The 26,442-nt window shown below is 39.8% G+C and overlaps 1 protein-coding gene across 19 annotated transcripts in view; it reads right to left on the bottom strand.

The window, feature by feature from the left end:
- Nucleotides 1-26,442, bottom strand: part of PIKFYVE (phosphoinositide kinase, FYVE-type zinc finger containing) — a 75,082-nt gene that overhangs the window by 15,084 nt on the left and 33,556 nt on the right. For 17 of the 19 annotated variants that reach the window (XR_004969163.1, XM_036318771.1, XM_036318770.1 and 14 more), the window contains 19 exons: nt 25,904-26,033; nt 25,198-25,378; nt 23,474-23,548; nt 21,546-21,653; nt 17,945-18,085; nt 17,209-17,335; nt 15,749-16,905; nt 13,823-13,923; nt 11,967-12,038; nt 11,185-11,356; nt 9,177-9,355; nt 7,578-7,691; nt 7,081-7,189; nt 6,822-6,976; nt 5,615-5,705; nt 4,429-4,489; nt 3,236-3,373; nt 2,109-2,229; nt 59-154 (listed from right to left, as the gene is read on the bottom strand). Coding sequence is in view for 18 of the 19 variants with exons in the window: in XM_036318771.1 (XP_036174664.1) it covers nt 59-154; nt 2,109-2,229; nt 3,236-3,373; nt 4,429-4,489; nt 5,615-5,705; nt 6,822-6,976; nt 7,081-7,189; nt 7,578-7,691; nt 9,177-9,355; nt 11,185-11,356; nt 11,967-12,038; nt 13,823-13,923; nt 15,749-16,905; nt 17,209-17,335; nt 17,945-18,085; nt 21,546-21,653; nt 23,474-23,548; nt 25,198-25,378; nt 25,904-26,033 (3,328 nt within the window). In the remaining variant the exon portion in view is untranslated. The remainder of the gene's footprint in view (nt 1-58; nt 155-2,108; nt 2,230-3,235; nt 3,374-4,428; nt 4,490-5,614; nt 5,706-6,821; nt 6,977-7,080; nt 7,190-7,577; nt 7,692-9,176; nt 9,356-11,184; nt 11,357-11,966; nt 12,039-13,822; nt 13,924-15,748; nt 16,906-17,208; nt 17,336-17,944; nt 18,086-21,545; nt 21,654-23,473; nt 23,549-25,197; nt 25,379-25,903; nt 26,034-26,442) is intronic. The other 2 variants (XM_036318774.1, XM_036318775.1) reach the window with 2 other exon arrangements.

Below are 26,442 nucleotides of genomic sequence, written 5' to 3'. Positions count from 1 at the left end.
TAAATATACATAAAATATAAAAATATAATCATAGGTGAAAAAGCCCTATGAATAATACCTGAGAGCAAAAGCAATGATGGAGCTGGGCTCCTTCTCACAGACCGCAATGGGCACCCGTTCGTGTTCATACATTAAGTAGTGTTTATCTGGATCGCTGTTCAAGATTTTCAAATACATAAATAAGTAAGAACAAAATTAGCAAAAAATCAAATATACAATTAACACATTGCAAGTAAATCTCAGGACAATCTTAACTACACACTGCCCGATTATAAGAATATAATTAAGTAAAGCCAAAATGTATACAAAACTTGTATCAAAGAGCCAAAGGCGGGGGGGTTGGGGGGGAATGAAAAAGAAAAAAAAAAAGAGCCAAAGAAAATATATCAACAGAAAAGTTTTAAAGGCAATTGAAAATTATCAGAATTAGTTTTCAAATCAGAGGGCTCAGAATAGTCACTCCAAAATAAGCTTTTCCACACTGGCAAGACTTTAGAACATATTTATCTCAAACAGGGTTTACAACGAACAGCAAAATTGTAAAAGATTTTGTTCTACTATAAGCTTGAAAGAAAAGTCTGCTAGGAATTATGGAAACGTAATACTAGTCCAACAAGAAATAAATAACAACTTTGCTCTCCTATTAGCATGTGGAAACTCAATGGAGTTTTAACCCAAATCTTGCTCCCCCAACTTCCACCTGAAACCCTCTACAGAAACATTCATTCATTTGTCTGAGAACTAATGGGCTAGATCAGGGACGGGCAAACTTTTTGACTCAAGGGCCACAATGGGTTCTTAAACTGGACCAGAGGGCCGGAACAAAAGCATGGATGGAGTGTTTGTGTGAACTAATATAAATTCAAAGTAAACATCATTACATAAAAGGGTACGGTCTTTTTTTTTTTTTAGTTTTATTCATTTCAAACGAGCCGGATCCAGCCCGCGGGCCGTAGTTTGCCCATGGCTGGGCTAGATACACAATATTAAGAAAAACTATTACTAAGCATCTAACTTGTGCAAGATGTTAACAGTACAACTGTGAAAAAAATAGGGATGGCAGAGTTTATAGTACAGCAAGGTAAAGAAACAAGTAATCCTATAAAAAAATATAACTACCGTCTGTGGTAAGTGCCCTGAGGGAGTCATAAGTGTGTACAACAAAGAGACCTACGCTGGTTGGGGCAGGGAGCTGGGGGGAGGGTCTACTAAGGTTTTCAGAGAAACAATGCAGAGGAGTTAATGACTAAGAAGAAAGTGAGGGCATGTGCAACAGCCATAAAACAAGAGGGACCATAACCCTGTGAAGAAACTAAGACATCTGAGTCTAAAGCAGAGAAAACAGCACCTTTATACACGACTATTATACAGGGTGGGGCCAAGTGGGTTTAGAGTTATACGTGAAACGCAGTTTATTCTTGTATTATTTATTGTAGTATTCTCCACATGAATAACTGTAAACCTACTTTTGCCCATCCCTGTAGAAAGATTACTGTATCGTGAGTCTCGGCTTGTCTCTCCCCCAAGACTATGAGAACTCCTGAGAGAAGTTTAATAAATACATAATTCAGTTAAGAAAAAGTCCTTATTAAGCAGCTTCTGACAACCAAACAGGTCAATGAGCAGAAAAAAACAAACTCTCACAGCCAGTCTATGTATTTTCCCACTGTGAGTAAGCCCAGTATAATCAAGGTCACATGAACACTTCATGGGCCATTGTAACTCATCACCCCTGTTAGAAAAGACCGTGCCCCAGGAACTTATTGGATCAATAATATCATCTTGGTATATAATCAGCAATATGTTTTTAGGATTATGAGATATAGCAATATATCTTAAAATATATAAACAATTATTTTCAGAACCAGTATCTTAAGCAACATTAGTTAATCCTTTTTCATCTATTCATCTATTATATAACAATGGTGTACAAATTACATTATACCAAAAGACATCTCTTTTACTATGACGAAATGTATTTTAGGGTTGAGAAATAGATATACAGTTAAGTAAGCACATTTAAATATAGAGAGAGTAAATCTAGGTAGATTTTTTTAATGAAGTAAAAACAAAACCACTCAACAGCCACTGGCCTTTATAATACTCACAAAGGAAACGGAATGGGGTTATAGCTGTTTCCTGGAAGCAAATTTGCAAAGATGGCCTTCATGGTTGATTTTTCCTTCACCTGGCTGTCTGTGGATCCCAGCAAATGTCCATCAAACACGTCTAGGATGAAAAATATTCTACTTATATGTTAATATTCAAGAGAGTTTTAAAAAAGTATAAAGCATCAATTTCATTTCCTTTTTGGAACTCAGATGTAGGCACAGGATAATTACCAATGATGGTGTAAATTTCCGATCTGGAATAACAATTATTATAGAATGAATCAGAAAGCAACAATGAAACATACACAGCACTGACTCCAAGGGGTTCACTCTTTTACACTTTAACATTTCTGACACTGAGATCCACCTACAAGCGATGGCAGAGGCCAGGCAGCAGTCACGATGGAATTACTGCCTGAGCATGAACTCAGCTCTTCATGTTGACACTTCAACTCAATTCTGTGCACTGTGGCTATTACACATGAGATGAATTGCACCTAAAAAATTATTTTTAAGGTATTTTTAAGGAAGTAGTTGCTGCTTAAATAGAAAGCAAGGAAGGAGAGAAGCAATGCATAAATTTGCTATTAGTGCAATACCTATTTGTTGTTGGAGAAATGGCTGCAATTTTTCTTATTTTCTTACAAGGCAACAATCATGTGCTTTATGGGACTTAAGAAAGTACTACCCCAGAAGGTAGATAAAGCTGAATAATGTTTTGTTATTGAGATATTTACATGTCACATAGAGAACTGAAGAGGTGACAAGGTAAAAAGCTATAGCTAAAAGAGCATATTCAATAGCATAAAATGTGTAAATTCTAAGGCAGTGGTTCTCAACCTGTGGGTCGCGGCCCCTTTGGCGGTCGAACAACCCTTTCACAGGGGTCGCCTAAGATCATCCTGCATATCAGATATTTACATTATGACTCATAACAGCAGCAACATTACAGTTATGAAGTAGCAACAAAAATAATTTTATGGTTGGGTCACAACATGAGGAACTGTATTTAAAGGGCCAGAAGGTTCAGAACCCCTGTTAAGGGATAAGAGAGCATTGTGTCAAAGCATTCAGAGTGCTTTTCTCTTTGGGATGAAGTGCACGGAAAGTGACTGGAGCTGTACCTTCGGAAACGCTGGCTGAGTCCAGTTCCGGCGGCCCTCCCCCCGCCGGCTCAGGCATCACTTCGGGGGGAGTGGGCAGCTGCAGGTGGACAGAGCTGGTGGAGCTCTGACTGGACAGGTTGCTTAGGAAGCGGTCCTCTGCAGAAAAGCACAGCTTAGATGAGTCATGTGGAAACATGAAGTCCATTTCTACATGATCGCAATGCTTTTAAAAAGCCAACTCACAGTTTTACTTCAGAAACCAAAGTATTTAAGCTTCCTAAAAATTAGTTAGGCCATTTTAGTGCATATTTTAGATATGGGTACAAAAATTCAGACAGGCTATATGACTTGACTATGATCAGATCTTAACCAAGTCGACTCCTACCAATATTCTTTGCAATAGACCATAATGCAAAGTTATGTTTATTAGTTCAATTTAATAGGGAATGAAATTATTACACTATTGGAAAAGATTATATGCCACATTCTCAGGGGGGAAAATTCACTTAATTATAATAGAAAAATGCGAAGAACTATATGAGCTGAGCTCTTGTTCTACAAAGATGGTCTAAGTAAGAACCTACACAATTTGCTAGGATGCCACCAAGTTATTCCATGAAATATTGTGAAAGACAGCTAAGATCTAGAAAAAATTTTAGTGATATAAAAACCTAATTAAACTTTGTAAGACTTTTGCACTGAAACCTGGGGGCTGACTTTGGAACTAGCAAAGCAGACATTCAGTCTCCTTTTTCCTTCTTGTTCTTCCCCTAACAGCTGTCTTCTCTGTTTATTGTTTACTTTGAGCTCCTAATTTCTCTCCTTGAAATATACTTTATAATAATCTTAAACTGATTAAGCTACAATCAAAGTAACTGTCAAAATTAGCAGTAAAAAACAACCACTAGATAAGTGATGGCAAACCTATTGAGCTCAGCGTGTCAGCATTTTGAAAAGCCCTAACTTAACTCTGGTGCCGTGTCACATATAGAAATTTTTTGATATTTGCAACCATAGTAAAACAAAGATTTATATTTTTGGTATTTATTTTATATATTTAAATGCCATTTAACAAAGAAAAAGCAACCAAAAAAATGAGTTCGCATGTCACCTCTGACATGCGTGTCATAGGTTCGCCATCACTGCACTAGACTAATAATAATGATGTCTTTAAATCTAATGGCAGGTGATCACTAGGCTCAAGGACCAACCTTTTTCTCCATTCGGAAGCCCTGGAGAAACATTCCGTGGAGGTGCATCCACCGTGCTTATCTGTAGAGAAGAAAACACTTTGTTCTTAAGGGAACACTAAAACTTTTAACCAAGTGAATCTTAAGCTTTGTGGTCTCATGACCCCTTCAACTCTTAAGAATTATTAAGACACTCAGCTTTTATATAAGTTATATCTTCTAATTTTACCTTACTAGAAATTAAAACAAAGTTTCAGGATATGCATTTATTAATTTATTTAAAAATAACAAACCCATTATATATTAACATAAATAACATACTTTAATTAAAAATAGCTCTTTTCAAAAAATTGGTAATAGAGGCATTGTTTTTCATTTTCACAAATACTTGAATGTCTAGCTTAATAGCTTAACAGGTTAAATGCAGAAGCCAGAGATGAATCTCACCCTTGCCTTCTGTCTGACCAGAAACTTTTCCCTTCTCACTTGCATATTTACCCACATCTGCACTCCCTTCCTTTCCTTCCAACCTATTTTAGAGGTCAGCACTTCCCTCTGTCTGTCTCATCTGAGTCTTTCTTTACTCATGGAATATCTTCTCTCTCTCTGTGTTCTCACCTTCTCCACTGCATGTAAATATGCTATTATCTATATATATAAAAGCCCAGTGACTAAACATCGGAACAACCAGTCAACCAGATGCTATGATGCACTCTGACCACCAGAGGGCAGATGCTCAACACAGGAGCTGTCCCCTGGTGGTCAGTGCGCTCCCACAGCAGGTCGATTCCCATAGGCCACGCACCCCCCCACCAGTGCACGAATCCGTGCACCGGGCCTCTAGTGTCTATCATAAAACAAAACCTGTCCATAACCCTTTGTTTCTCTCCAGCTACCAGGTCATACTTCCTCTTCCACAGATCATTTTTTAAAAGCTTCATGTTCATTCTGTCAACCAGTGGTTGTTGGCACCAATTCAATGCCAAAAGGAATCCCTGATTTGGGGTTTGGTGAAAAAGGAAACTTTATTCAGTGGAACACAGCTCAACTGTGACACAGCACAGCTGAAAACAGCATGGGTGTGGAACAGCACTGGGACGAGGCAGCCCTGGGGCCAGGCCCCTCCCCAGCCAGACAGCTCTGCTCTGCTCTGTCTGCTGAGACATCTTCAGTGGAAAGGGAAAGCTCCAAAACGACATTTTCTTACCTTGCTTTCTTCCCCCTGTCTCAGTCTTCCAGGACTTGGAGGAACTGAAGGCCGCTTTCTACCCTTTTCCTGCTGGAAAAGGTCTTGCAACCTACAGTTAAAGGAAAAGAAGAAAACAAAGAAAATGGTTTTGTTTCTGATATCCTCAATAACGTTTACAAATTTTCTCCTTCCAGCTTTGAAAACACAGTAATTAGATTTTCCAGTTTCGACTGCAAGAGTATTAAGATTGTAGAAAACTAAGACGAGGTTTTTGTTTTATTTCTAGTCAACTAATCAAGAGCTGTTACTGATCTGACCATAGATACAAAGGAACAGCAGGTTATTATAAGAGACGGCCTAACACAGTACAGTGGGGCCTTGACTTACGAGTTTAGTTCGTTCCGTGACGGAGCTCGTAACTCAAATTACTCATATGTCAAATCAACAGTGAACGAGTGAGACACGTGATGCTGGGCTGATGTTGTGGCGTTCACTGTGACGTTCGCTGCGCCAACTAGCGGTGGGGTATCTGAAGCTGGCTCATAACCTGAATTTTAGCTCGCAACTCAAAGCAAAAAACTGGCCGAGAGATGGCTCGAAAAACTCGTTAGTTGGGACACACGTAAGTCAAGGCCCCACTGTATTAAAAACAGGGGCTTTAGAGACCAATACATTTGCACCTATATAACCTGAGCACACCCTTTAGTCTCTGAGAGCCATAGTTTGCTCCTCTGTAAAATGGAAATGGTATATATATTGTAGGACTCACAAGACCAAATAAGAGTGAATGTCCATCTAGTGTTTATTTAGTGCCTAGCATAACCCAAGTGCTCAATAAATGAATGCTATACTCATCTAACTGGACATTTAAATAAATACTAAAGGAAAATACTTCCCAAAATAAATATTTCAATACAGGAATATGATATACAATGATTCAGATGATATTCAATAAGCCCACACACTATAACATTTGAAACAACATTAAAGGCTGTTCTCATTTTTGTTTTCTCTTTTAATTTTCACAAACTACCTAAAAATTAGTATATATATTTTTTAAAGTATGAAAAAATGTGAGGATAATAGTGGTGACAGAAAACAAAAGCTTCAACAAACTGAGAGTAAACTAAAACATCCATAATTAACAAGGACACTTAAACTGAAGACATCATGGCAGAGCCCGTTTTGCAGTAACAGTGAAGACGCACTGGAAGCCCAGTCCCACCTGCTATTCCAGGCCTGGAGCACCTCACAGAGGCTCTGCTTCTTGGCAATGAGGGACTCGAAGACCGACTGCAGCTGCTGTGGGGCATCCACAGAGGAAGACATGAGCCTCGCCTGCACCTTCTCGATCCAGTTCTTGAACTCGCCTTCTTCCATCTACGAGAAAAGGACCAATCCAGCCCGCACCTGAACCACGCCCAAACGCACCTTCCAGTGAGTTAATGGTTAGCGTTTGGGTTTCTGTCCAAGGAATGAATTACCTCCTTCTGTGCAAAGATATCTTCCATTTTTTCCTCTCTTGTTTTGCTAAATGTGTCAGTTTTCAAAGACGCAAGTCTTTCATCGATGGCAAGATATACCTGTGAAACTCTAACAACAGAAAGAATAGTAAACACTTTATAAAAGTGGAATCAAATTTTCTAATCTCACATAAATAGAAAAAAGATGTCACACACAAAACTTTTAATGTTGTATCTCAGTAAGAATCCTATACCATTTTGCAGAACAAAAAAGACCTGAAAAGATGTACATCAAAATTTTAACAGTTGTTATGTCTAAAAGGGCTTATCTTCTTTTTAAATACTTTTATATATTGTCTACATTTTAATTTTTTATACCAAGCATACTTAACATACAATTAGAAAAATGCCATTATTTGCTTTCAAAGAAAGATAAATGAATAAACTTGATCTTTAAAATATCTGTAGATTATAGGTAGTTCTGAACAAAAAAGAAGATCAAAGAAACTAAAACTTACTTTTGAAAAAAGTCCTTTAAATCCTGAAGAAGGGACACTTTTAATGGGGCCTGGCGTTTAATGAATACTTTGGGGAGTGGAACGCATACTTCAAGAAGCCTAATGGGAGAATAACTGAGAGAAGAAAACACAAGTAATAGAAAAGTGAAAAATATGTTAATATTTTGAGTAAAGGCATATCATAATGGTCAAATCCTAAGAGGCATAAGAGATAAAGTTTCAATAAAATGCTCTTTTAAAACAATCATAAAAATATTGAAGACCACTTTCAGCCATTATAAATACTATCCCCAATTTTGGAAGCATTTGGTTTTGTTTTTCCACTGCACCATGATGCCATCTTTTATTCCCCCGGCGGCCACTCTCCTGTACTTTACAAACAAAATGACTGGGAGGAGACATCCTTTCTACAGGTGGCTCAGACACAGGTATTCACCACCTTCCTGGCTCCCGAGGATTCTTCAGGAGTCTTTCCACCTAGTAAACACTCTAGCCCACCTAGGCCCTAGGTTCACGGCCAGAAGGACTTGCTTAGAAAAGGAAATAAGGTCCAATTACAGCAGGTCCTCGGGTTACGTCGGAGATCCGTTCCTACGGCGCGACATGATTTTCGCCGTAAGTCGGAACCCGCCTACATAAGCACCTACATCACTCACAGGGAGCACATACACAGCAGTAATGAAGTGAAACAGTAAAAAAAAATTTAGAAGATAACAATTCCTGACCTTTACTTGTGGTAAATAATTAATAAAAAACATAAAGCACATATGTACATACGTCAAAATGACAGAACTTTTATTTTTTAATAAAGGGGAGATGGCGGCGTAACCACAAAACGATGTATGTTGAGTCCAACATAATCCGAGGACTGTCTGTACAGATATTTCCTACTAGGTGTCAAATGTTGTTTTAGGTGCTGAGAATAAAGCACTATGCAAGGGCCAAAATTCCAGCCCTCGGGATTTAGATTTGAGTAACAAATGCGACAAATAAATACTTAAAATATGTACAACAGATGGTAAGTGCTATGGAAAAAAATAAAGCAGGAAAGGCCAAGGTGAGAGGGGGTCAGGGCAGGTGAAATCTGAACTAAAACATGCAGGAGAAAGGAACAGCAGGCAGACAGCTAGGGAGCGGGAAGAGCAGTGCAAGGCTCCCAGGCAGTGAGGCTACAGCAAGGTGAGCAAGGGGAGAGCAGAAGGAGGTAAGAACAGGGAGGTACTGGGCAGACAGCACATGTAGGAGCTTACAGGTCCATAATAGACGCTGGTTTTCACTCAGGGTGAAATAGACACCCATTAGAGGGTGTGGCCTGAGCTGATTTTCATTTAATAGGATCATTTGATTAGTTCATATCATGACTCCACCGTGTGCTAGCTTTACAAGTGAGCTAATACAAGTGAGGATAATAATACCAACCTCTTCGGTTAAGGAGTAAACAGAATAATAGCACTGGAAGCTTAGCACAAGAGTATGGCCCTCTGCATTTGCAAAGGTGGGGGAACACATGCCACCAATTAATTGAATCTAGTACTGGTGGAAATGCTACAAAGCCTTCCGGGGAGTACGTGAGTGCGTAGAAGGCCGCTGACTTCTTACCTGAAAGATGCCACCATCTGGTTATAGGAGAAATACTGGTGATAATCATGGTGGATGGAGTGACCGCATGGCTCAGCATTGGCTCTACGAGTGTACTGGTGCCCATAAAACCTAAGCTCAAGGTATTTTGCAAATGACATGGACCAGGACTCATTGGAAAGAGCAACAACTGGTGTTACCTGAAATTCAGCATAAATCATTTGTTATCTAATCACATATTAAGAATCTCTTTTTAAAAAATATGTATTTTCTTTTTTTAATATAAATCTAGCATATTCTGACTACAAAAACTTGGAAAAAGAAAAAAATGTTAAAAGGTGGGTGGAGTTAGGGATGACTGGGAAGAGCCGCATCACCAGTAACCCAACCACCAATATCAATATAAAAATTATTTCCTGCAGTTAGTTTCATAATCTTTTTTTTTTTTTTTTACCTAGCAATGGACCATAAATATGTTCCCACATCAAATACTCTTTTACAACTTGATTTTTAATGGCTGCAGAATATCCCATTATGTGGATATATTAACCAATCCTTACTGATGGGCATTTAAGTCATTTACAAGTTGTTCTTTATTTTGATGAGGTTCTAATAAACTTCCTTGTATATAAATACTTATACATACCCATAATTATCTCCTTGGAATAAATGAATGAAAGTAGTATTCAAAGAACATGGACATTTACACAGTCTTTGCCACATTTTGACAGACTTTTTCCAAAACAGGACTACTAGTTTACACAACCTCGAACAGGATCCAAGTACCAATTCCCCACTCTCTTACCAATCCCAGGAATTACAAACCTTTGAAATGTGATTTCTTAAGAACAAAAATAGAAACACACTTCACTGGTTTTTACTTATACTTCTTTGACTACTAATACGCAAAATTTATTTTCACAAACTACTGGCCATTTGTATTAAGTTGCTTTATCATGCCTTTTGCCCATTTTTAAGTAAGACTGTGCCTGGCCAGTGTGGCTCAGTGATTGAGCTTGGATCTATGAACCAGAAGGTCACAGTTCAATTCCCCATCAGAGCAAGTGCTAGGGTTGTGGGCTCAATCCCCAGTAGGGGGCATGCAGGAGGCAGCTGATCAATGATTCTCTCTCATCACTGATGTTTCTATCTCTCTCTCCCTCTCCTTTCCTCTCTGAAATAAATTTTAAAAAAATTTTTTTTTAAGGTAAGACTGAATATTGCAAGGAATGACATCATGGCTGTCTGCTTGCTACTGTGAAAGGAACTAACCAATTCTGCCTCCTCAACCACTGACATCAGTGTAGATCAGACTGTCAATTTACCTGGAATTCCCACATGTGCCTTCCAAAGCACTCCAAAATAAGCCAATAAAGGTACCAATGAAGTTAAATTTGGCACATGCTCAATGCAAACAATTTGGATTAAAAGTATATATTAAAACCAATATTGACACCAAATACTTCCTCTGGAGTTATAAAATACACACACACACCCCCCCGCCCAAAGGAAAAAGACATGCTGTTCTTTTCTTAAGAATGTACATGAAAAACCAGTGGAGAAGAATTTAAACATGGCCTCATCTGTAGAAATGTTGCTATAAGCTCCAACTTACACAAACATCCCAGCATATAAACAGCTACCAATCTGTCTCCTCCCCTAGAGAACAAGGAGTCCTTGTACATTGCTCTTTTTCATTCCTACGGCCTAACATAGTATCGGGAACATAGATAGTGCCAAATCAGTGTTTGCTGAACGAATAAACAAACATAACTGAGAACTGTCAAGACATAATCTCCATATATTTTACTAGACAAGGTATCTATATTGTTCATAATGACCGATAAATTCTAAAATAGAATCTTCAAGAAACAAACATGAAATGGAACATACAGCACTAGAAGGTAAATAAATACGAGCCCAATGACAAATAACACATTCAACGTAACAGACCACCTTCCCTCACAGAAAAGAACTATGCAATAAAGAAGTAAATACCCTATGAAATATAGCCACAGGGTCCATTTACCTGTTTGCAGATCCTGCACCAGGAATAGGTGAGAATTGTATGTTGATATCCAGGTACTGGAGAATCCAGCTCCTTCAGGATGATCTGCACACAGCCTTGGCCATGGACAAAGCGCCGGACATGATGCACCATGGGGGTATCACAGAACATGCTAGGACACTGGTAAGAAGGCCTTTGACAAAAAAGAAAGTCCTCACATTAACCATAAAACTGAAAAGCAATGTGTAATGCATAATACAGTCAAATCCACTGTCGAGAAAGTGCAGCGTCCTCTCTAGAGTAAGAATGATTGGTGGACGGTCTGCGGGGCTCCACTTAAAAGCACTGCTTGGGCCGTAGCTGAACACCCTGCCTTCAACTACAATCCATTTGGTAAGCACCTCTACTTGCTGAGCATTTCTAAAACTCCTTCCATTTCTGGAGCTTGTTATTCCCTATAAAGGGGGCTGGTAAAGATCAAATTACTTGCTCTTTGAAATATAAATAGCAGGTGGTAGCACTAAGGCTTAAACCTGAGATCCTATGCTTCTTTTGCTTCTCACTGGAATTACTATAAAAACACAAATCCTAAAATAAAAAAAAAAGTCGTAGGGTTGGCAGGATAATTAGATGGGCAAAGATTTGAGGAATGAACTGGATAATAGTGTATGGAATAGACTACTTGTTTGCATGTGGCATGAAAGTGAAGGCCACGCTACAATAAACTCATGTTTATGTTTTAGGTTGAAATTCCGGGCATAAAAAAAGCACAAGTGGAACATAAAGTGAAAATATATTCTTACCTGAAACAGTATCTCTCTAAAAATATTCCTAATGTAAGATCATTCTTTCCATAAAACTCCATTGTTACAATCCTAAAGAAAGAGATCACTTTTAGTAACGTATCATGAGACTTAGCACACAGCAAAGATTTCATGAGACACACTATCTGTCTACTAGATGTGCTTATGATATAGTACTGATGCAGGTAATATTCTCGTTACAGAACAGGTTTTGCAACGAGTTTAGACTAGCTACACTTTAGCATCTGATCCACACCCAGTCCATTAGTGTCTTATGAAACTATTTAATCAGGATGATTATAATATTAAATGAGTACACGTCTCTTTTACAGAGCTTTAAGCCCTGTCAACACAAAATGGGATCCTGTCTCCTGCTCTCTAGTCCACCCTTACTGAGCCTGGTGAACCGCAGCTCAAATTCCTCCAGGAGAGCCAATTCTTCACTTTAATTCTAACTTATAAATGCCCACATGAGTTTAGCTGACCAGTGTTGAAGCCCCCATCTTATTCAATCCTTGACCTAAGGAGTCCAGACAGCTGGAGAGAACATTCCCTGCCTCTCTCAGCCCATCACCTGCTGATACTAGAAGAATCCCTGGTCTCACTGGCAGAAATAGGTGTTTCTGGTGTCCAAAGTGAAAATATGAGACATATTTTGTCATGGAAACAGTGCTCCAAAAACAAGCAGTTACATTCCACAGTATTTTTAAAATTAAAGATAACTATGTAATAACTAGGCTTTGGGACTATCATTTCAAACAAATCATTTATATATAAATATACTACAGGCCCAGTGCATGAAATTCCTGCACTTGGGGGGGGGGGGGTGAGGGGGATGTCCTCAGCCCAGACTGTACCCTCTTGCAGCCCTCAGGGGATGTCCAACTGCCGCGGAGGCAGGAGAGGCTCCTGCCACCGCCGCTGCACTTGCCAGCCGTGAGCCCAGCTTCTGGCTGAGCAGCGCTTCCCCTGTGGGATCGGGCTGAAACTAACTCTCCAACATCCCCTGAGAAGTCCCAGATTGCAAGAGGGCGCAGACCAGGCAGAGGGACCCCAGTGGTGCACGGATCAGGGCTGGGGAGAGACATGGAGGTTGGCCAGCTGGGGAGGGACGGTGGGAGGGCTCCAGGGTGTGTCCAGCCCAGCTCACTCAGTCCCGATCAGCCAGACCCCAGCAGCAAACTAACCTACCAGTCGGAGTGTCTGCCCCTGGTGGTCAATGCACGTCATAGCGACTGGTCAACTGTCTACCCCCCTAGTGGTCAGTCCATGTCATAGTGAGCAGTTGAGCAGCCTTAACATATCATTAGCATATTACGGTTTGATTGGTTGAACGGCCGACCATCGATTGGACACTTAACATATTCGGCTTTTATTGTGTGTGTGTGTGTGTGTGTGTGTGTGTGTGTGTGTATAGATAGATAGATAAGTATAGATATATATAAATATAAAAGTTATAAAACATGTTTCTATCAATCTACTTAGAATTAAGTTTTGGAATAAAACTCAAGGCAAAGATTCTTTTTATAAAAATAATGCCAAAAGGACAACCTGCCTAAACTATATTATTGTCAAAATGCGAAAAGTAGCTTTTGTATCTATTTCCTCACTTTTATAACAAACTTCTCTTTCAGCCTCGCATTCTGTTCACTCTTAAGATACTCTCATTCACTTCTAGCCATGAATAAACAGAAATTTCATATTTAACTCACAAGTTTTAGAAGTTCTATCAACTCATATATGATCATCAGCATGCCATGTACCTAAAAACAGACCCCAGGACTGAATTTTTACTTAAAGTTACTGAATTCTGTTCTCAGGTAAAGTGCAATGGTGCAGGGGGACAGGAATCCTACCAAGGACTGACGCAGGCACTGGGGGCGTTGCTGGACTGGGCGGAGGAGCTACTGAAGAGCACGCACAGCCTCTGGTGGTTGACGGGGTTCAGGCAGTCCACCTGCAGGAGGAGAGGATGAGCGCCCACAAGTCATAACACACTCCAGGCCCAGTGCTCGCTTCTAAAGCCTAACACATCCCACTCAATTCTGAAAGCCTCCTATCTGTAGGGTTCTGCTGAAGATTTAAAAGAAACTAAATATAAAGAAGAGCCGTCAGTTTTTGTGATAAAACAATCCAAAAAGTTCAAGTTAAAAATATAAATGGTTGTCTAAATAGTTTGTTTAATCTTAAATACTATTTATTTTTACAAAATAGCATTAAATTGTTTTTGGAAATATATAGTTAATTAAATACGAAACAGTCTGAACATCAATTTGAGACATTCAGATATCTAAATTCCAAGGTATTTACTTATTTATACTTTACACCTGTTTTTGATCATTTCAAAAGTAATGCCCACTCTGTTGAATTCAGATAATACAGAGGTAGATGGAAAAGTCCATGGAATACATAAAGCCTCTCCTCCTTTGAGGCCACCTGATCCCCACCAATGGGCAAACCTGACTGTATGGTTAAAGACCGTGCATTCTTGCTACTAGCTCACACACATATACACACAGAAACCCCCACGTAAGTATACACTGGGGATTGTTTTTATAAAAATGGGATGATGCTACATCTATTAAAATACAACTTGCCTTTTAACCCTTGAAAGCATACCATAGGTTCTATCTGGGCCATTAAATAAGATCCAATTCATTCTTTTTATACCAAACAATTGTAAATTATGCCTCAGAAATTATGTAAAAATATCCTTGTATAGACATTCTAATAAATCGTAAGCATCCTTATACAAAGCGCTTACTTATTAGTATAGGAATCAGTTATAAAAGTTATAGGAATCCTGAATCCAAGGTATATGCATGCTCATGTAAATTAACAGAGACCTCCCTATTTCTGTATATATTACATAAATGTAATATAAACAGAATCTATAATAAAAATGTAATATGCTAATTAGACCACACGTCCTTCCAGACGACCTTCTGGACAAAGCTGGGGCTGCAAGGGAAGTCTGGATCCTGGGTGCCTGCCAGCAGTCAGAGGGAAGCCCGGGTCCTGGGTGCCAGAGGGAAGCCGGTGCCGGCAGCCGGGGAAAGGAAGGCCTACTCTTGCACAAATTTCATGCATTGGGCCTCTAGTTTTATATAAAGTTTATTATAACTACTTTCTGTACCTCATTTACCATGACTCTTACCACTTTCCTTCCAGCCAACCTCACAAATAAAACATGGTATAGCATTATTATCTGGCGCTTCCATGCATTTTATTAAACAACTGCATTTCCTCATCTAAAGATGGATTTGTTCATTAGTTTTACTGCCATCATTATCAATAATGTGCTCATGAATGAATCTTCCTTAACTTGCCCTCAATTTTTTTTAAGTGTAAAGATAAAGGGTGCTGCCATAATTAAATAACAATGTAAGGTGTTTCATGTTTATAAATGAACAAATCTAATATTTTTTTAAAAACACATACATTTCCTACAATAACCTTCCATCACTCACTACCAACCCACACCATACCCAAGTCCTCCTGCCAAAATTTTTAAGCAGCTCCACGCTCTCCGTCCCTCACAGCTCTCCCTAGTTTATCATGAGCTCATCCCATTTTTATCAAAACATAGCTTCATTGCATTATACTCCTACTTCATATATTTTAAAGCAACATGTAAGTCAATAGACCTGACATCAAAAAAGGCGTAAAAGAAATAAGTAAATCTGCATGCAATTTGTCATACTTGCTTTTTTTTTCACCCTGCCATAACAGTTTCCAGCACATTCTAAATTTACACTAGCAGCCAAAGTGTGCTTGCTTACCTTTGATGACCACATTGCGTCACTTGGAATCAAGCCTTTCTCTTCATCACCCTCAGTTCTGCTTCCTGATTTGACACTTGGAGTACCTGACGCATCTTTTGAATAAGCAAAAGGGTCTGAACTTTTCTGAATCCTGCCTCCTCTGGCCCGATAGTCGGCCAGCATTCTGCCCAGACTCTGGCTGCCACCCAGATGCTCGGCGATCCTAGTGCTCACGAGCTCATGTGAGGGCAAGACCTGAATGGACTTGGCCTGAACGCTGCCGTTCATCCCCTGGAGGCCGGAGAGGTCCCTGAGCAGCTGCTTCTTCCGCCTGCTCTCCATTTCTTTGAGCTCTTTATTGAGAAGAGGAGACCAGTAAACCTGCTCGGCAAAATAATCTCGGGCAGAGCATCTCATCCCCTTCTCAGTGAGAAGGAAGGGCTCCCGGAATGTGATGACTGGGGAGATACAGAGGATCACATCTTTCAATTCCTGTTTAAAGGCCAAAGAATAAGTCTTTAGTTTATCTTCCGAAGAGGTGACTTCCTCTGTAACATAGAGTCCGGTGTCATCCTGCAGCGGGTCTCTGAAGGCTTTCATCTGGCTTTTGGGATCCTCTAGCTCATCTGTTTGCTGCAAAGTCTCTGGCTGCTCAGTGCCTGGGGCAGCCTGCTGCTCGTCCACATGGAGCAGCAACAGGGATTCAGGTATGGATGGAAAGAGCGCACAGGGGACGCCTGCCGGGCAAGCTGCCGTGGCGTACTCCTGGTGCTTCACGGGGGCAACATCCTGTGGGACACTGTCATTTTCCTGGTCACCCTTCTCAAACACAAGCCCGGACTCTAGCAGACTGCTACCATCACAGGGCAGAAACTCTGATGGCAAGTCGGGCTCCCGGGGGAGGGGACTTCCGCTGAACGGCTCTTGTGCAGCCCCTTCATCCTCTTGTCCCTCAATCAGAGAATGAAAGGAAGCGTTTTGTGTCAACGTAGGAGGCATAGCAAATTCATCCATGAGGAAGGAGATTTCGAGTTGAGAATGGTAAGCTACACAGATCATAAATATTAGGATCTCCTTAACTCGAGCCAACTCATAATCAGAGCCTCCTCTAAGCTTGATTGTGCAGCCCAGGTGCTGTGCACAGCCTTCAAAAAACATCAGTGTTTTGGTTTGTTCTACAAATAAACAAACAAAAAGTTAAGAGTAGGTGGAAATCCAGAAGTTCAGACAGAATGAATTCACAACATCTACAAGGAATAAGGTCACAGTGGCCTATCCTCATTTAACCAATGCTAACAGGTATTTCCTACTAAGTGAACACTGTAGTACTGATGAGGTTACTAATATCCTCAGGTCCCCATCTCAGGTGAATCTGTGCTAAAGAACACTCACCAGCGGGCTAGCAGGGGTCAATGGGGGGAAGAAGGGGGACATACGTAATACTTTCAACAATAAAGATTAAAAAAAAGCTCACTCACCATTAGGCAACTGAAATATTTGCATATAAAATTTGTGACAGGTGCCCAGGTGAGGTTTTGTAAGCAGCTGGTCCATCGACATCACTAAATCACCTTGGGTCATCCGACTGATACGTTCTAAAACTTGCTAGAACACAGAAAAGCATTATATTACAAAATCAGAGGAAAACAATTCTTAGTAAATTTAATCTGGAAAAGTAATAGAAAAATTTTTAAATAACCTTTACAATGAATTTCCTTAATTTTAATACTTATATGACCCTTTCTAATCCTAGATTAGTCTACACATAGTTGCTGAGGAATAACAATAAAATAAACCATACTTCTACTGAAAACATCAAAAGGCATGTAAGCATCATTCACTGGCACAGAATGCCGTTAGGGGCGGGGACTTCTGGAACTGGCCTCTTCTGAAGAGAGTAACTTGTCAAGGGAGACAACATTTTCTGCTTGTACAATTCCCCAATCTGAGGGACCAGCAAATACCACTTAACGAATGGCAACTGCACCTTGGTCCTGCAGATGCCTATGATGAGTGTTACATAATCAGTCACACTTTCTTCCAGTCCGAGAGCTCCAGTCTGAAATAATGAAATAGCTGCCGTGCCTCCTGTTCTACTTTCAATGCACATGGTCAGCAAAGAAACAAATAATCAGTGGTCCCTGCATCCCTACCACTCATGCAAATACAATCAAAAGCTATGATTTAAAATAACAGAAAAATAAGAAAACTCACTGATTTTACATTAATGACCAAAGTAATGCCATGTTCCAATAACATATCCTGGGCAATCCGAGACACCGTCTTCTCTACTAGAACCAGGGTGGGCCGAACATCAACAATTCGCTGAACATAATTCTTCAAGAATTCCCTTTCCTAAAGAACAAAAACCAGAAATATTACACCTGGTACAATTCAAGATCTACACGTTAAAAAATCAGCATGGCTTGTCTATTAATATCAATCTTAGTTCAAGTTTTCTTCATCCATAAATAAGTCTATAAGCAAGTCCATTCAAACACAACCAAGAATATTATTCATCTTTCCAAACTGCTGATTATGCTTAATCCCATTCTTCAACTCACTAGTTCTACTTTGAAAGATTTTTAATTCTTAATAACCTGTACTATAAAAACCAAGAATTCAAGTAGCTAGTTCTCAGAGGTTAAAACAAAACAAAAAACACTAATCTCATGACCCCTAAAATAAAAGCAATTTCTAGTGTTTTTAATATAAAGATTCCCCCTTTTTGCATTCTGAAACTAACCAGAGCATCTATTTTTTTTTTAGTATCTGTATAAATAACTCTCTAACATACTCTCAGCTACTTCCTAATTTCAGTCTTTCAACAGATAATACTCTACCTATAATAGTTACAGTTAAAAATTAAAACATAATTCTTAATACAATTTTCATGACAAAGGCTTATTTTCAAAGCAAATGAATATTATAAATACCAGAATTAAAACAATACAATTCATTAATTGTTTCTTAAAACTTCTGTGAGCATGTTTGTCACTTCTGCCCCATCTGCCCAAAGTGTTTGCTGAGCAAGATTGTGCTCATGGTTGGTCAGTGCCACCAACAATGGAAGAGACTAGTCACTACAATGAACCTGCCCGATTATATTTCTTCTCACCTCACTGTTTCACTGATAGAAATTATGTATTTCCTAATTCTCCCATTCTTAACAAAACTGTAATTTATTTGTGGAGCTCCAATAAAGTATAAGGTGACTTTATTCAAGTTTCTGCCCTCTGGTACAGGAATGGCAAATACATTTCCTCCCATTCCAACTCCAATCATCTATATAATAAAACCCTAAGCGAACATTACGGTGGAATGACCAGAACAACCAGTCGCTATGATGTGCACTGACAACCAGGGGGCAGATGCTCAATGCAGGAGCTGTCCCCTGGTGGTCAGTGCACTCCCACAGGGGGGGAGCGCCAGTCAGAAGCTGGGCTCACAGCTGGTGAGCACAGCAGCGGTGGCAGGAGACTCTCCCATCTCTGCAGCAGTGCTAAGGAGCAGCAAGCTCAGCAGTAAGGAGCCTGCCACTAAGGAGCAGCGAGCCGAGCAGTAAGGAGCGAGGGATCCCAGATTATGAGAGGGATGTCCGACTGCCGGCTTAGGCCCAATCCTAAGCCGGCAGTCGGACATCTCCAGAGGGGTTCCAGACTGCGAGGAGAAAGAATATTAATACCTGGGTGCATTAGAGGGAAACCACAAAAAAAAAAAAAAGGCAGAGAACATCTTAAAAGCAGTCAGAAGAAAACTGGCAGGCGGACATCCCCAGAGGGGTCCTGGACTGCGAGAGGGCTCAGGCCGGGCTGAGGGACACCCCCTCGTCCAGTGCATGAATTTTGTGCACCAGGCCTCTAAGTCTATAATGATTGTATGTTAGACACCATGTTAACAACAACAACAAAAAAGGGGCCCCGAGTCCACAATGAGAGAGTATCAGGAGGTAGGTCATGAGCATGGAATAGAGCAGTGGCAAGAGAACTACAGGGTGGGCCTGGTGAAGACAATATAGGCTAATTTCCTCCCTGTCCTTGGTTTCTCATCCTCCTCCTTCTATCTACTTTTCAGCTTCTTTGCTTATTTGGTTATTCCACAACTGAGTAGGGGGGAAGGAAAAACTCAAATCAGCTGATATTTTCTATCAAGTCCAACTAAAAACTGTTATAGGGCACGAGTTAAAGCTATTATAAACTATGTCTTAAAGCACCTATGAACAGGATGCTTTAGGCTATACAAATCAAGCCAGGTTTCTTAAGTACATATTTGCTCAGAGCATGCTTCTCTAGCATGTAAAGACTTTAGTCTGTTAACCTGACTGCAAGAATGGAGTTAAAATAAAGTAGATAAATTTAAGTAAAACTTTTTTTAAAATTACATTGTGGACTTCAATTACCTAGTTCATCAATTTCAAGACGCACAATTTTACACATTGTACCATCTCTGCAACCAGGATGTGTATTATGATCAATGCGGTTGTGATCGAATCCTAAAAGTCTTCTGCTGACACTTTTGGTGAAATCCAGAAAACCAGCATCAAAGTACCATGAATGATAATTGTGTTTCCCCTTATTCCTTATTTCAATTCTCCACTGAAAATCCAGAGTCAGAGCTAGAAGAGTGGTATGTATCTGGTCAAAGCCTCTCATATTTTGATACATGGCTAAATTCCAAACAGGAAACAGCCCAGTAACAGAGTTCATTAAGCAACAGAGCAGAGTTTCATAGTTTCATAAACCCTGGTGCCTTTCACCACAAGGCAGTTCCTTCTGGTGGCATCTATGGATTCAGTTCAAAAGTGACTATTCCTTCCACTCTCTGAAAAATGTGCCTATCACCTATGAATTTTCAAGTAATGTTCTTCCTAATTGTTTCTGGAACCAAATGTAAGTGTTTCTGGTATAGTAAGATATACACATTCCTGAAAGCCTCCCATTTTGAACAATCACAAATTAAAACTAATACCATTGATGGGATAAAAAGGGTTGGAGCAGAAAAATTTAAAACCTATGCAACTTCATATGCAGAGCACTAACAAATATAATAATTGGTACCTTGAGAGAGAACTTGGACAGCTGAGGCAGGCTGCTCAGCACAGCTGGAGGCTGCCTCAAGGGAAATTCAAAAAGTATAAAAGCAACCGCAGCGTCACAGCCGGCAGCGGAGCTCTGAGCAGCAGAGCAGTGACAGCCACCCAGGGCTGGGGTGCGCCTTCCTGGGAGGTGGCCCTTTGAGCAGCAGCTCACTTTTAATTTCCTAACACAGAGGCAAAAGGGTTTTGCCTGTGCAGCCACAGAGCTGAGGGTTATAATCCAGCTACAGCGTTCTGGGCCCCCTTACTTATGAAAAACCACATGGAAACCAACACAACTTCCATCTGACATTATGCCCATTTACTAATTGCACATAAAACTAACTGATGTTCTAAGAACAGGTGTATGAATAGAAAGGCTGTATTAAAACCAGGTAGTACCATTGGAAATCCGGTACCATAGGGAAATCCTTCAAGTAAATCAATGACCCAAGTGAGAAGGAAAACCAGGAACTGGATTTTCACTCTTTTCCCCCCTATATTCCCTGAAAGTCATGTGTTTCCTTTAACACTTTGAACTCTTTAAGGAGACAGGTTTTGGTAACCCTCTAAAGTGTAATACAAGAAAATGTCTTTTCTAATAAATGTTTAAAATAAAACAAGAGCAATCAAGTTTCTTTGCCTGTCAAAATTCATCAGCTGGAATGAGTTGTAAGAGTTTGCAAGTGTCACAGTGCACAAGTATCCTTCTAGGTTCTTGTTTCAGTTAGATGTTCTTACCTGCAGCACAATAGGGTCAATGCAGGTAAACTTAGTTTCTTCCCTGTAGAGGTACTCAATGGAACACTTCAATAGAAGAATTTTGGGATTTTTAATACAAGAATTCATCTACAAAAAAAACCAAAAACACACCAGTCTGTTAAAGCTTTAAAGTTTGTACTTTATAGACTTTCTTTAATCATAACTTTAAATTCATTCTGTTCTTAATTCCTCTTATATCTGTATTAAAATACTCTCATTTAGTTCTTCTGTGGTACTCATATTTTTTCAAAGCAAGTAAGTTAGCTCAAAGCAATACAAAATTAGGCTCTGTTTCACTAGTGCTATTTTAATCTAGTCCACTGTAATCTTAACTATTATCTTATTTCTAACACTGCAATAAGAGGTACCAAGTCTGGGGTTTAGAGGAGGGAGAAATGAGTTAAAATGCCTCCTGAATATATTTCTAAAAGAATAAATTTCAAAGCATCATATATTGGCAAGCCAATTGAGTAACAAGAAGTTTAAAAAAACACCTTGAAGCATCCCCAGAAGCAGAGAGTCAACCAATATACCCTAACCATGCAACTGAAGACGGGCAGAAAGCCTGAATGCTCCAATGGAGTGGAGTTTCAGGCTGACCAAGCGTATAGGCTCCCAACTGACAAATGGTCCTGAAAGCAGTGACTCGCCAGCGAGGGAACTACAGTCAGGGCTCTTTCAGAAACTACCGAGGAAAGACTAGCTAAATATGGGCAGTGGGGCAAGACAGTCATTCAGGCATGCTTCTACCACACCCTCATATAATTTTCAGTTCTGGGGAAGAACGCAACAAACTTATCTCTTTGTTCAACAGAGATCACTTAATTTGGTTTAAAGGACTACTTTAATGGGTAATGTACTATTTTAGAAAGACTATGTAGAAATACTGACTTTGGATCACTGCTATGAAATATCAAATCCAGGCATACTTTTATTTATCTACTGTGACTAACAATTTTCAGGAGGGTTAATGCCTTACAAAAAATAAAGTATTAGTCTCTGCTTAGAAAAGTGAGGACAGGGCTATAGCTCATCTAGACCCTCAAGCTAGTTATCTGCCTGAGTTCTCACTGTAACCAAATCAGTATTCCCAGAGGTAGGGTGAGGATATAAAGATTTTCAGAAAGTTTCCTTAGTGATTCTGAAGCACAGCAAGGTTTGAGGACTCTACTGTTGATCACTGGATTCTCAAAATGTAAGGATCAACCAATGACATGGGAACCCACCCACCAATTCCTACTTTAACAGCAGCCCGCCCTTCCCCTATTTCCCACACTCCCACTCCCCTAAACCTACTTTAGGAGAGGGGCTTAGGAATCTACATTTTTAACAAGGTCCACCCATGATCCTGATGTACACTACACTTTGAGAATCAGTGACCTTCAGAATAAAGTGTAAGCCACTTCATGGGCTACAAAGCCCTTGGCCTGCTTCCTCCAGCCCCTCCCGTTCCCATCTTGCACCAAGGGATCTCTGCATTTCCTTAATACACCAAGTTATTTCACCCCACTCCTCAGATAGTGGCCCCGGGCCTGAAGGTGAGCTAGGTGAGAAAGATAACAAAATACCAGTGACAGCTCTGCAGCTCAGCCCTAGTCCTCTGGAGACTCCAGTCCAATAGAGACTTAGGCAGGGTCAGGGGAGAAATGACACCAGGATCCTATCATTGTGCTGGTCTACAAGCCTAAACCTCCCTCCTCTTTCTTCTGATGAACTCCATTTCCAAATCCCAATCATCATCATTTCTGGAGGACCTGCCCTGAAACTCCAAAATTGTGCCCCCTGGCAGACACTGCCAAGTTGCTCCTCAATGCCCATTCTCCTTTTCGTCCATGATGAGATACTGCAATTTATTAGCTTGGCACAAGTCATAGCAGGCTGAACTCCACGGTTGAAAAAAATATTACCTTTTTATGTGCAATATTCTTGGTACAAACAAATCCATTAACAACCACAGAATCAAACTTCTTTCCACCTGGGATCTGATGAAACAAGAAAACAATAAAATTCAATTATACATCCTTAGACTCCAGTCAGATAGATGCTGTTTTTTATTTCCATTTTTTATTTTATCTATTACATAATAAAATCACAGAAAGTTTCAGGATATAGTTCTTCCTTTCAACCAAAAATTAATGGTATCTAACACAACTGTCTACTTTCACACCTCCCACTCTCCGAAGAACTATCTGGCACTTTAAAATACCCACTTGAGTGAACAAATTGGTGCAACCCGGCAATTAAAACCACTATTAAGTTAAATACCACTGGTAATAAATACATAAAGAACTCCATTACAATCTAAATAAAGCAATTACCCACTCTTTTCCTCAGAACAGTGACAGTAATCTGAGAACAAGCCTTCTCATAGATGACACACCACAGAAGAGGAAACAAGAAAGGAAGAAACTGTATCTGTTTGGTTCCCAACTCATCCCACACCCAACTCACCAGCCCATTCACCTCTCACTTCCTGAGTGGCTTCCATGCCCTGAAAGTGCATTGCTAACAAATACGCAGACAGAAAAACCTCCCCTCCTTGTCTAGCACCCTCATGGTAATGACCCTTTAATTAATGAATTAACTTATTTATTTGATTTAGGTTTGGTGAGTGCATTTTATTATCTGTTTGCTAGCAACTAGATACCAAAAATCAAAAGCTTCTGTAAACACAGGAGGATTAAAGTAGGGAATGCTCACCAACTACTCATGATGCTTTTCAGGGGGATTCAGATGGACTGTTTTGTTTTGTATTACTCATTCTGCTTTGTTGTAAAATATTCCTAGAGCATATCTGTTCTCTCAAAGGTACTTGGTGGCATTTGAATATTTAAGAAAGAAGCCTTGGGACATACAGACTCTCAAAAACTACAAAAATGTTACCCAGCGAAGGGCCAGCTTTGGAAGATGTTCTTGCTTACAACCACTTTGATCACCTTCTCAGAAGATCTCCATTTCAGCTTAGCTGATAAATCTTGGAAGCGCATGCTATGTGTGAAGTATTATGTAATTAAACCTTACATTACATCAGTCCAACTGCATAATAAAAAGTCATCTGGCTAATTTGGTTTCCAAACGTGCTTTATAACCAACTCAGAAAAAATATTCTATGTGATTCATGCCACAAACTGTTGCGGAGGCATGTACTAGCATACTTATGGTTTTATACTGCATGCCTAGTGATGCGATAAAGTCAAACATGGATGTGATTTCCCTTCTGTAGGCAAGATGGAGGTCTATGCATTATTCCTTTTTTTTTTTTTTTAAATATATTCCACTGATTTTTCACAGAGAGGAAGGGAGAGAGATAGAGAGTCAGAAACATTGATGAGAGAGAAACATCCATCAGCTGCCTCCTGCACATCTCCCACTGGGTATGTGCCCGCAACCCAGGTACATGCCCTTGACCGGAATCGAACCTGGGACCCTTGAGTCTGCAGGCCGACGCTCTATCCACTGAGCCAATCCGGTTTCGGCTATGCATTATTCTTTAATCAGAACACAACCAGCTCCCTGAAGTCATCAAGTGGACTTCTCCGTCAATGACCCCTTCAGATCACCATTAAGGGACAAACCATCATCAGGCCATCTCATCAGTCCCTAGCATCAGAGAAGCATTAGCAGAGCTCACTTTTTTGATGTGGACAAACTGACGGATATCCATGTCATCATCACGGTTCTTCACATCAGGTCTGACTGTCTGAACAACCTGGCAGACCAGCGATACAATGATGTCCCTCCAAGATGGTGACAATGACTCACTATGGAGCAGCTGTTGGAGTAGTGCCATCATGTGGTTATGATTAGCTGAACTACAAAAATGTTACAAAAAAGAAGTTTGCATGGTTAATACTGCCAGAGGCAATAATTCTGAAGATGCAATAGGCAGTCTACAGACAAATTCTGTAATAATAAAAGCGTAATATGCTAATTAGACTGGGCGAAGCCGGGGCTGCGAGGGAAGCTGGTGCGGGCAGCCAAAGGAAGGAAGGCCTACTCTTACACGAATTTCGTGGATCGGGCCTCTAGTAAGCATATAAAGGAAGGCTCACAAATAAGGTCTTCCTGGTCAATTTTATTCTTTCATTGTATCTGCACCTTAATGATCTACACATAAATAAAATTGTGAATATCTTCAATTAAGATAACCTCTTTAATCTGATAAAAAAATTTAACACATAGATTACAGAAGGGACAGACAAAGCAAAGCTTAGGATTCTTGTTTTATAAAAATATTTCGGTTTTGTTTTTATAAAGAAAAAGAACTACACATATGCCTATCAAGTCACTGAAGATTATTAAAGTGGAAAATTAAAATAAAAAAGCTCACTGCTTACAGCAACCTCTCCATGGCTTGCTTCTCTCCATTCTCCTCCCTCAGTAGCTCCAGGTTGTTATGGTGCCAGCCCAAAGGCGTGAAAGGCAGCTCTTTGGATTTTTCCTCCACTCGGCGATTAAATAAGGACTCTAAGTAAAGTGTACAGTAAGAAATTATACTTATTATCATGTTTTATATCATCAACCTGCGATTTAGAGGCTGCCATAATTTTCTTATTTTTTCTAAATCTTTTTCTAGCCCTCCTCCACCCCCTGCCCCAGGCCTTCACCACTCTATTGTCTGTGACCATGGGTTATGCATATATGCATACAAGTTTTGGCTGATCTCTTCCCACCCATCTACCCTTCCTTGCCTTCCCTCTGAGATTCTACACATAATTTATTTTTAAAATATTTTTAAGTTAGGCAATTCAAACTGTTGGTGTAAAAAGGCAGACATATACAAATACATAAATAAAATAATTAAGTCTGTTAGATCATCAATATTTGCAACAGCTAAAATCAGAAAAAGAACTATGAAAAGGAAATTTACATAAGC

This window comes from Myotis myotis, unplaced genomic scaffold, assembly GCF_014108235.1.
Source record: "Myotis myotis isolate mMyoMyo1 unplaced genomic scaffold, mMyoMyo1.p scaffold_m19_p_8, whole genome shotgun sequence".
NCBI classification, from domain to species: domain Eukaryota; kingdom Metazoa; phylum Chordata; class Mammalia; order Chiroptera; family Vespertilionidae; genus Myotis; species Myotis myotis.
This window is presented reverse-complemented; position numbering and strand designations above follow the sequence as displayed.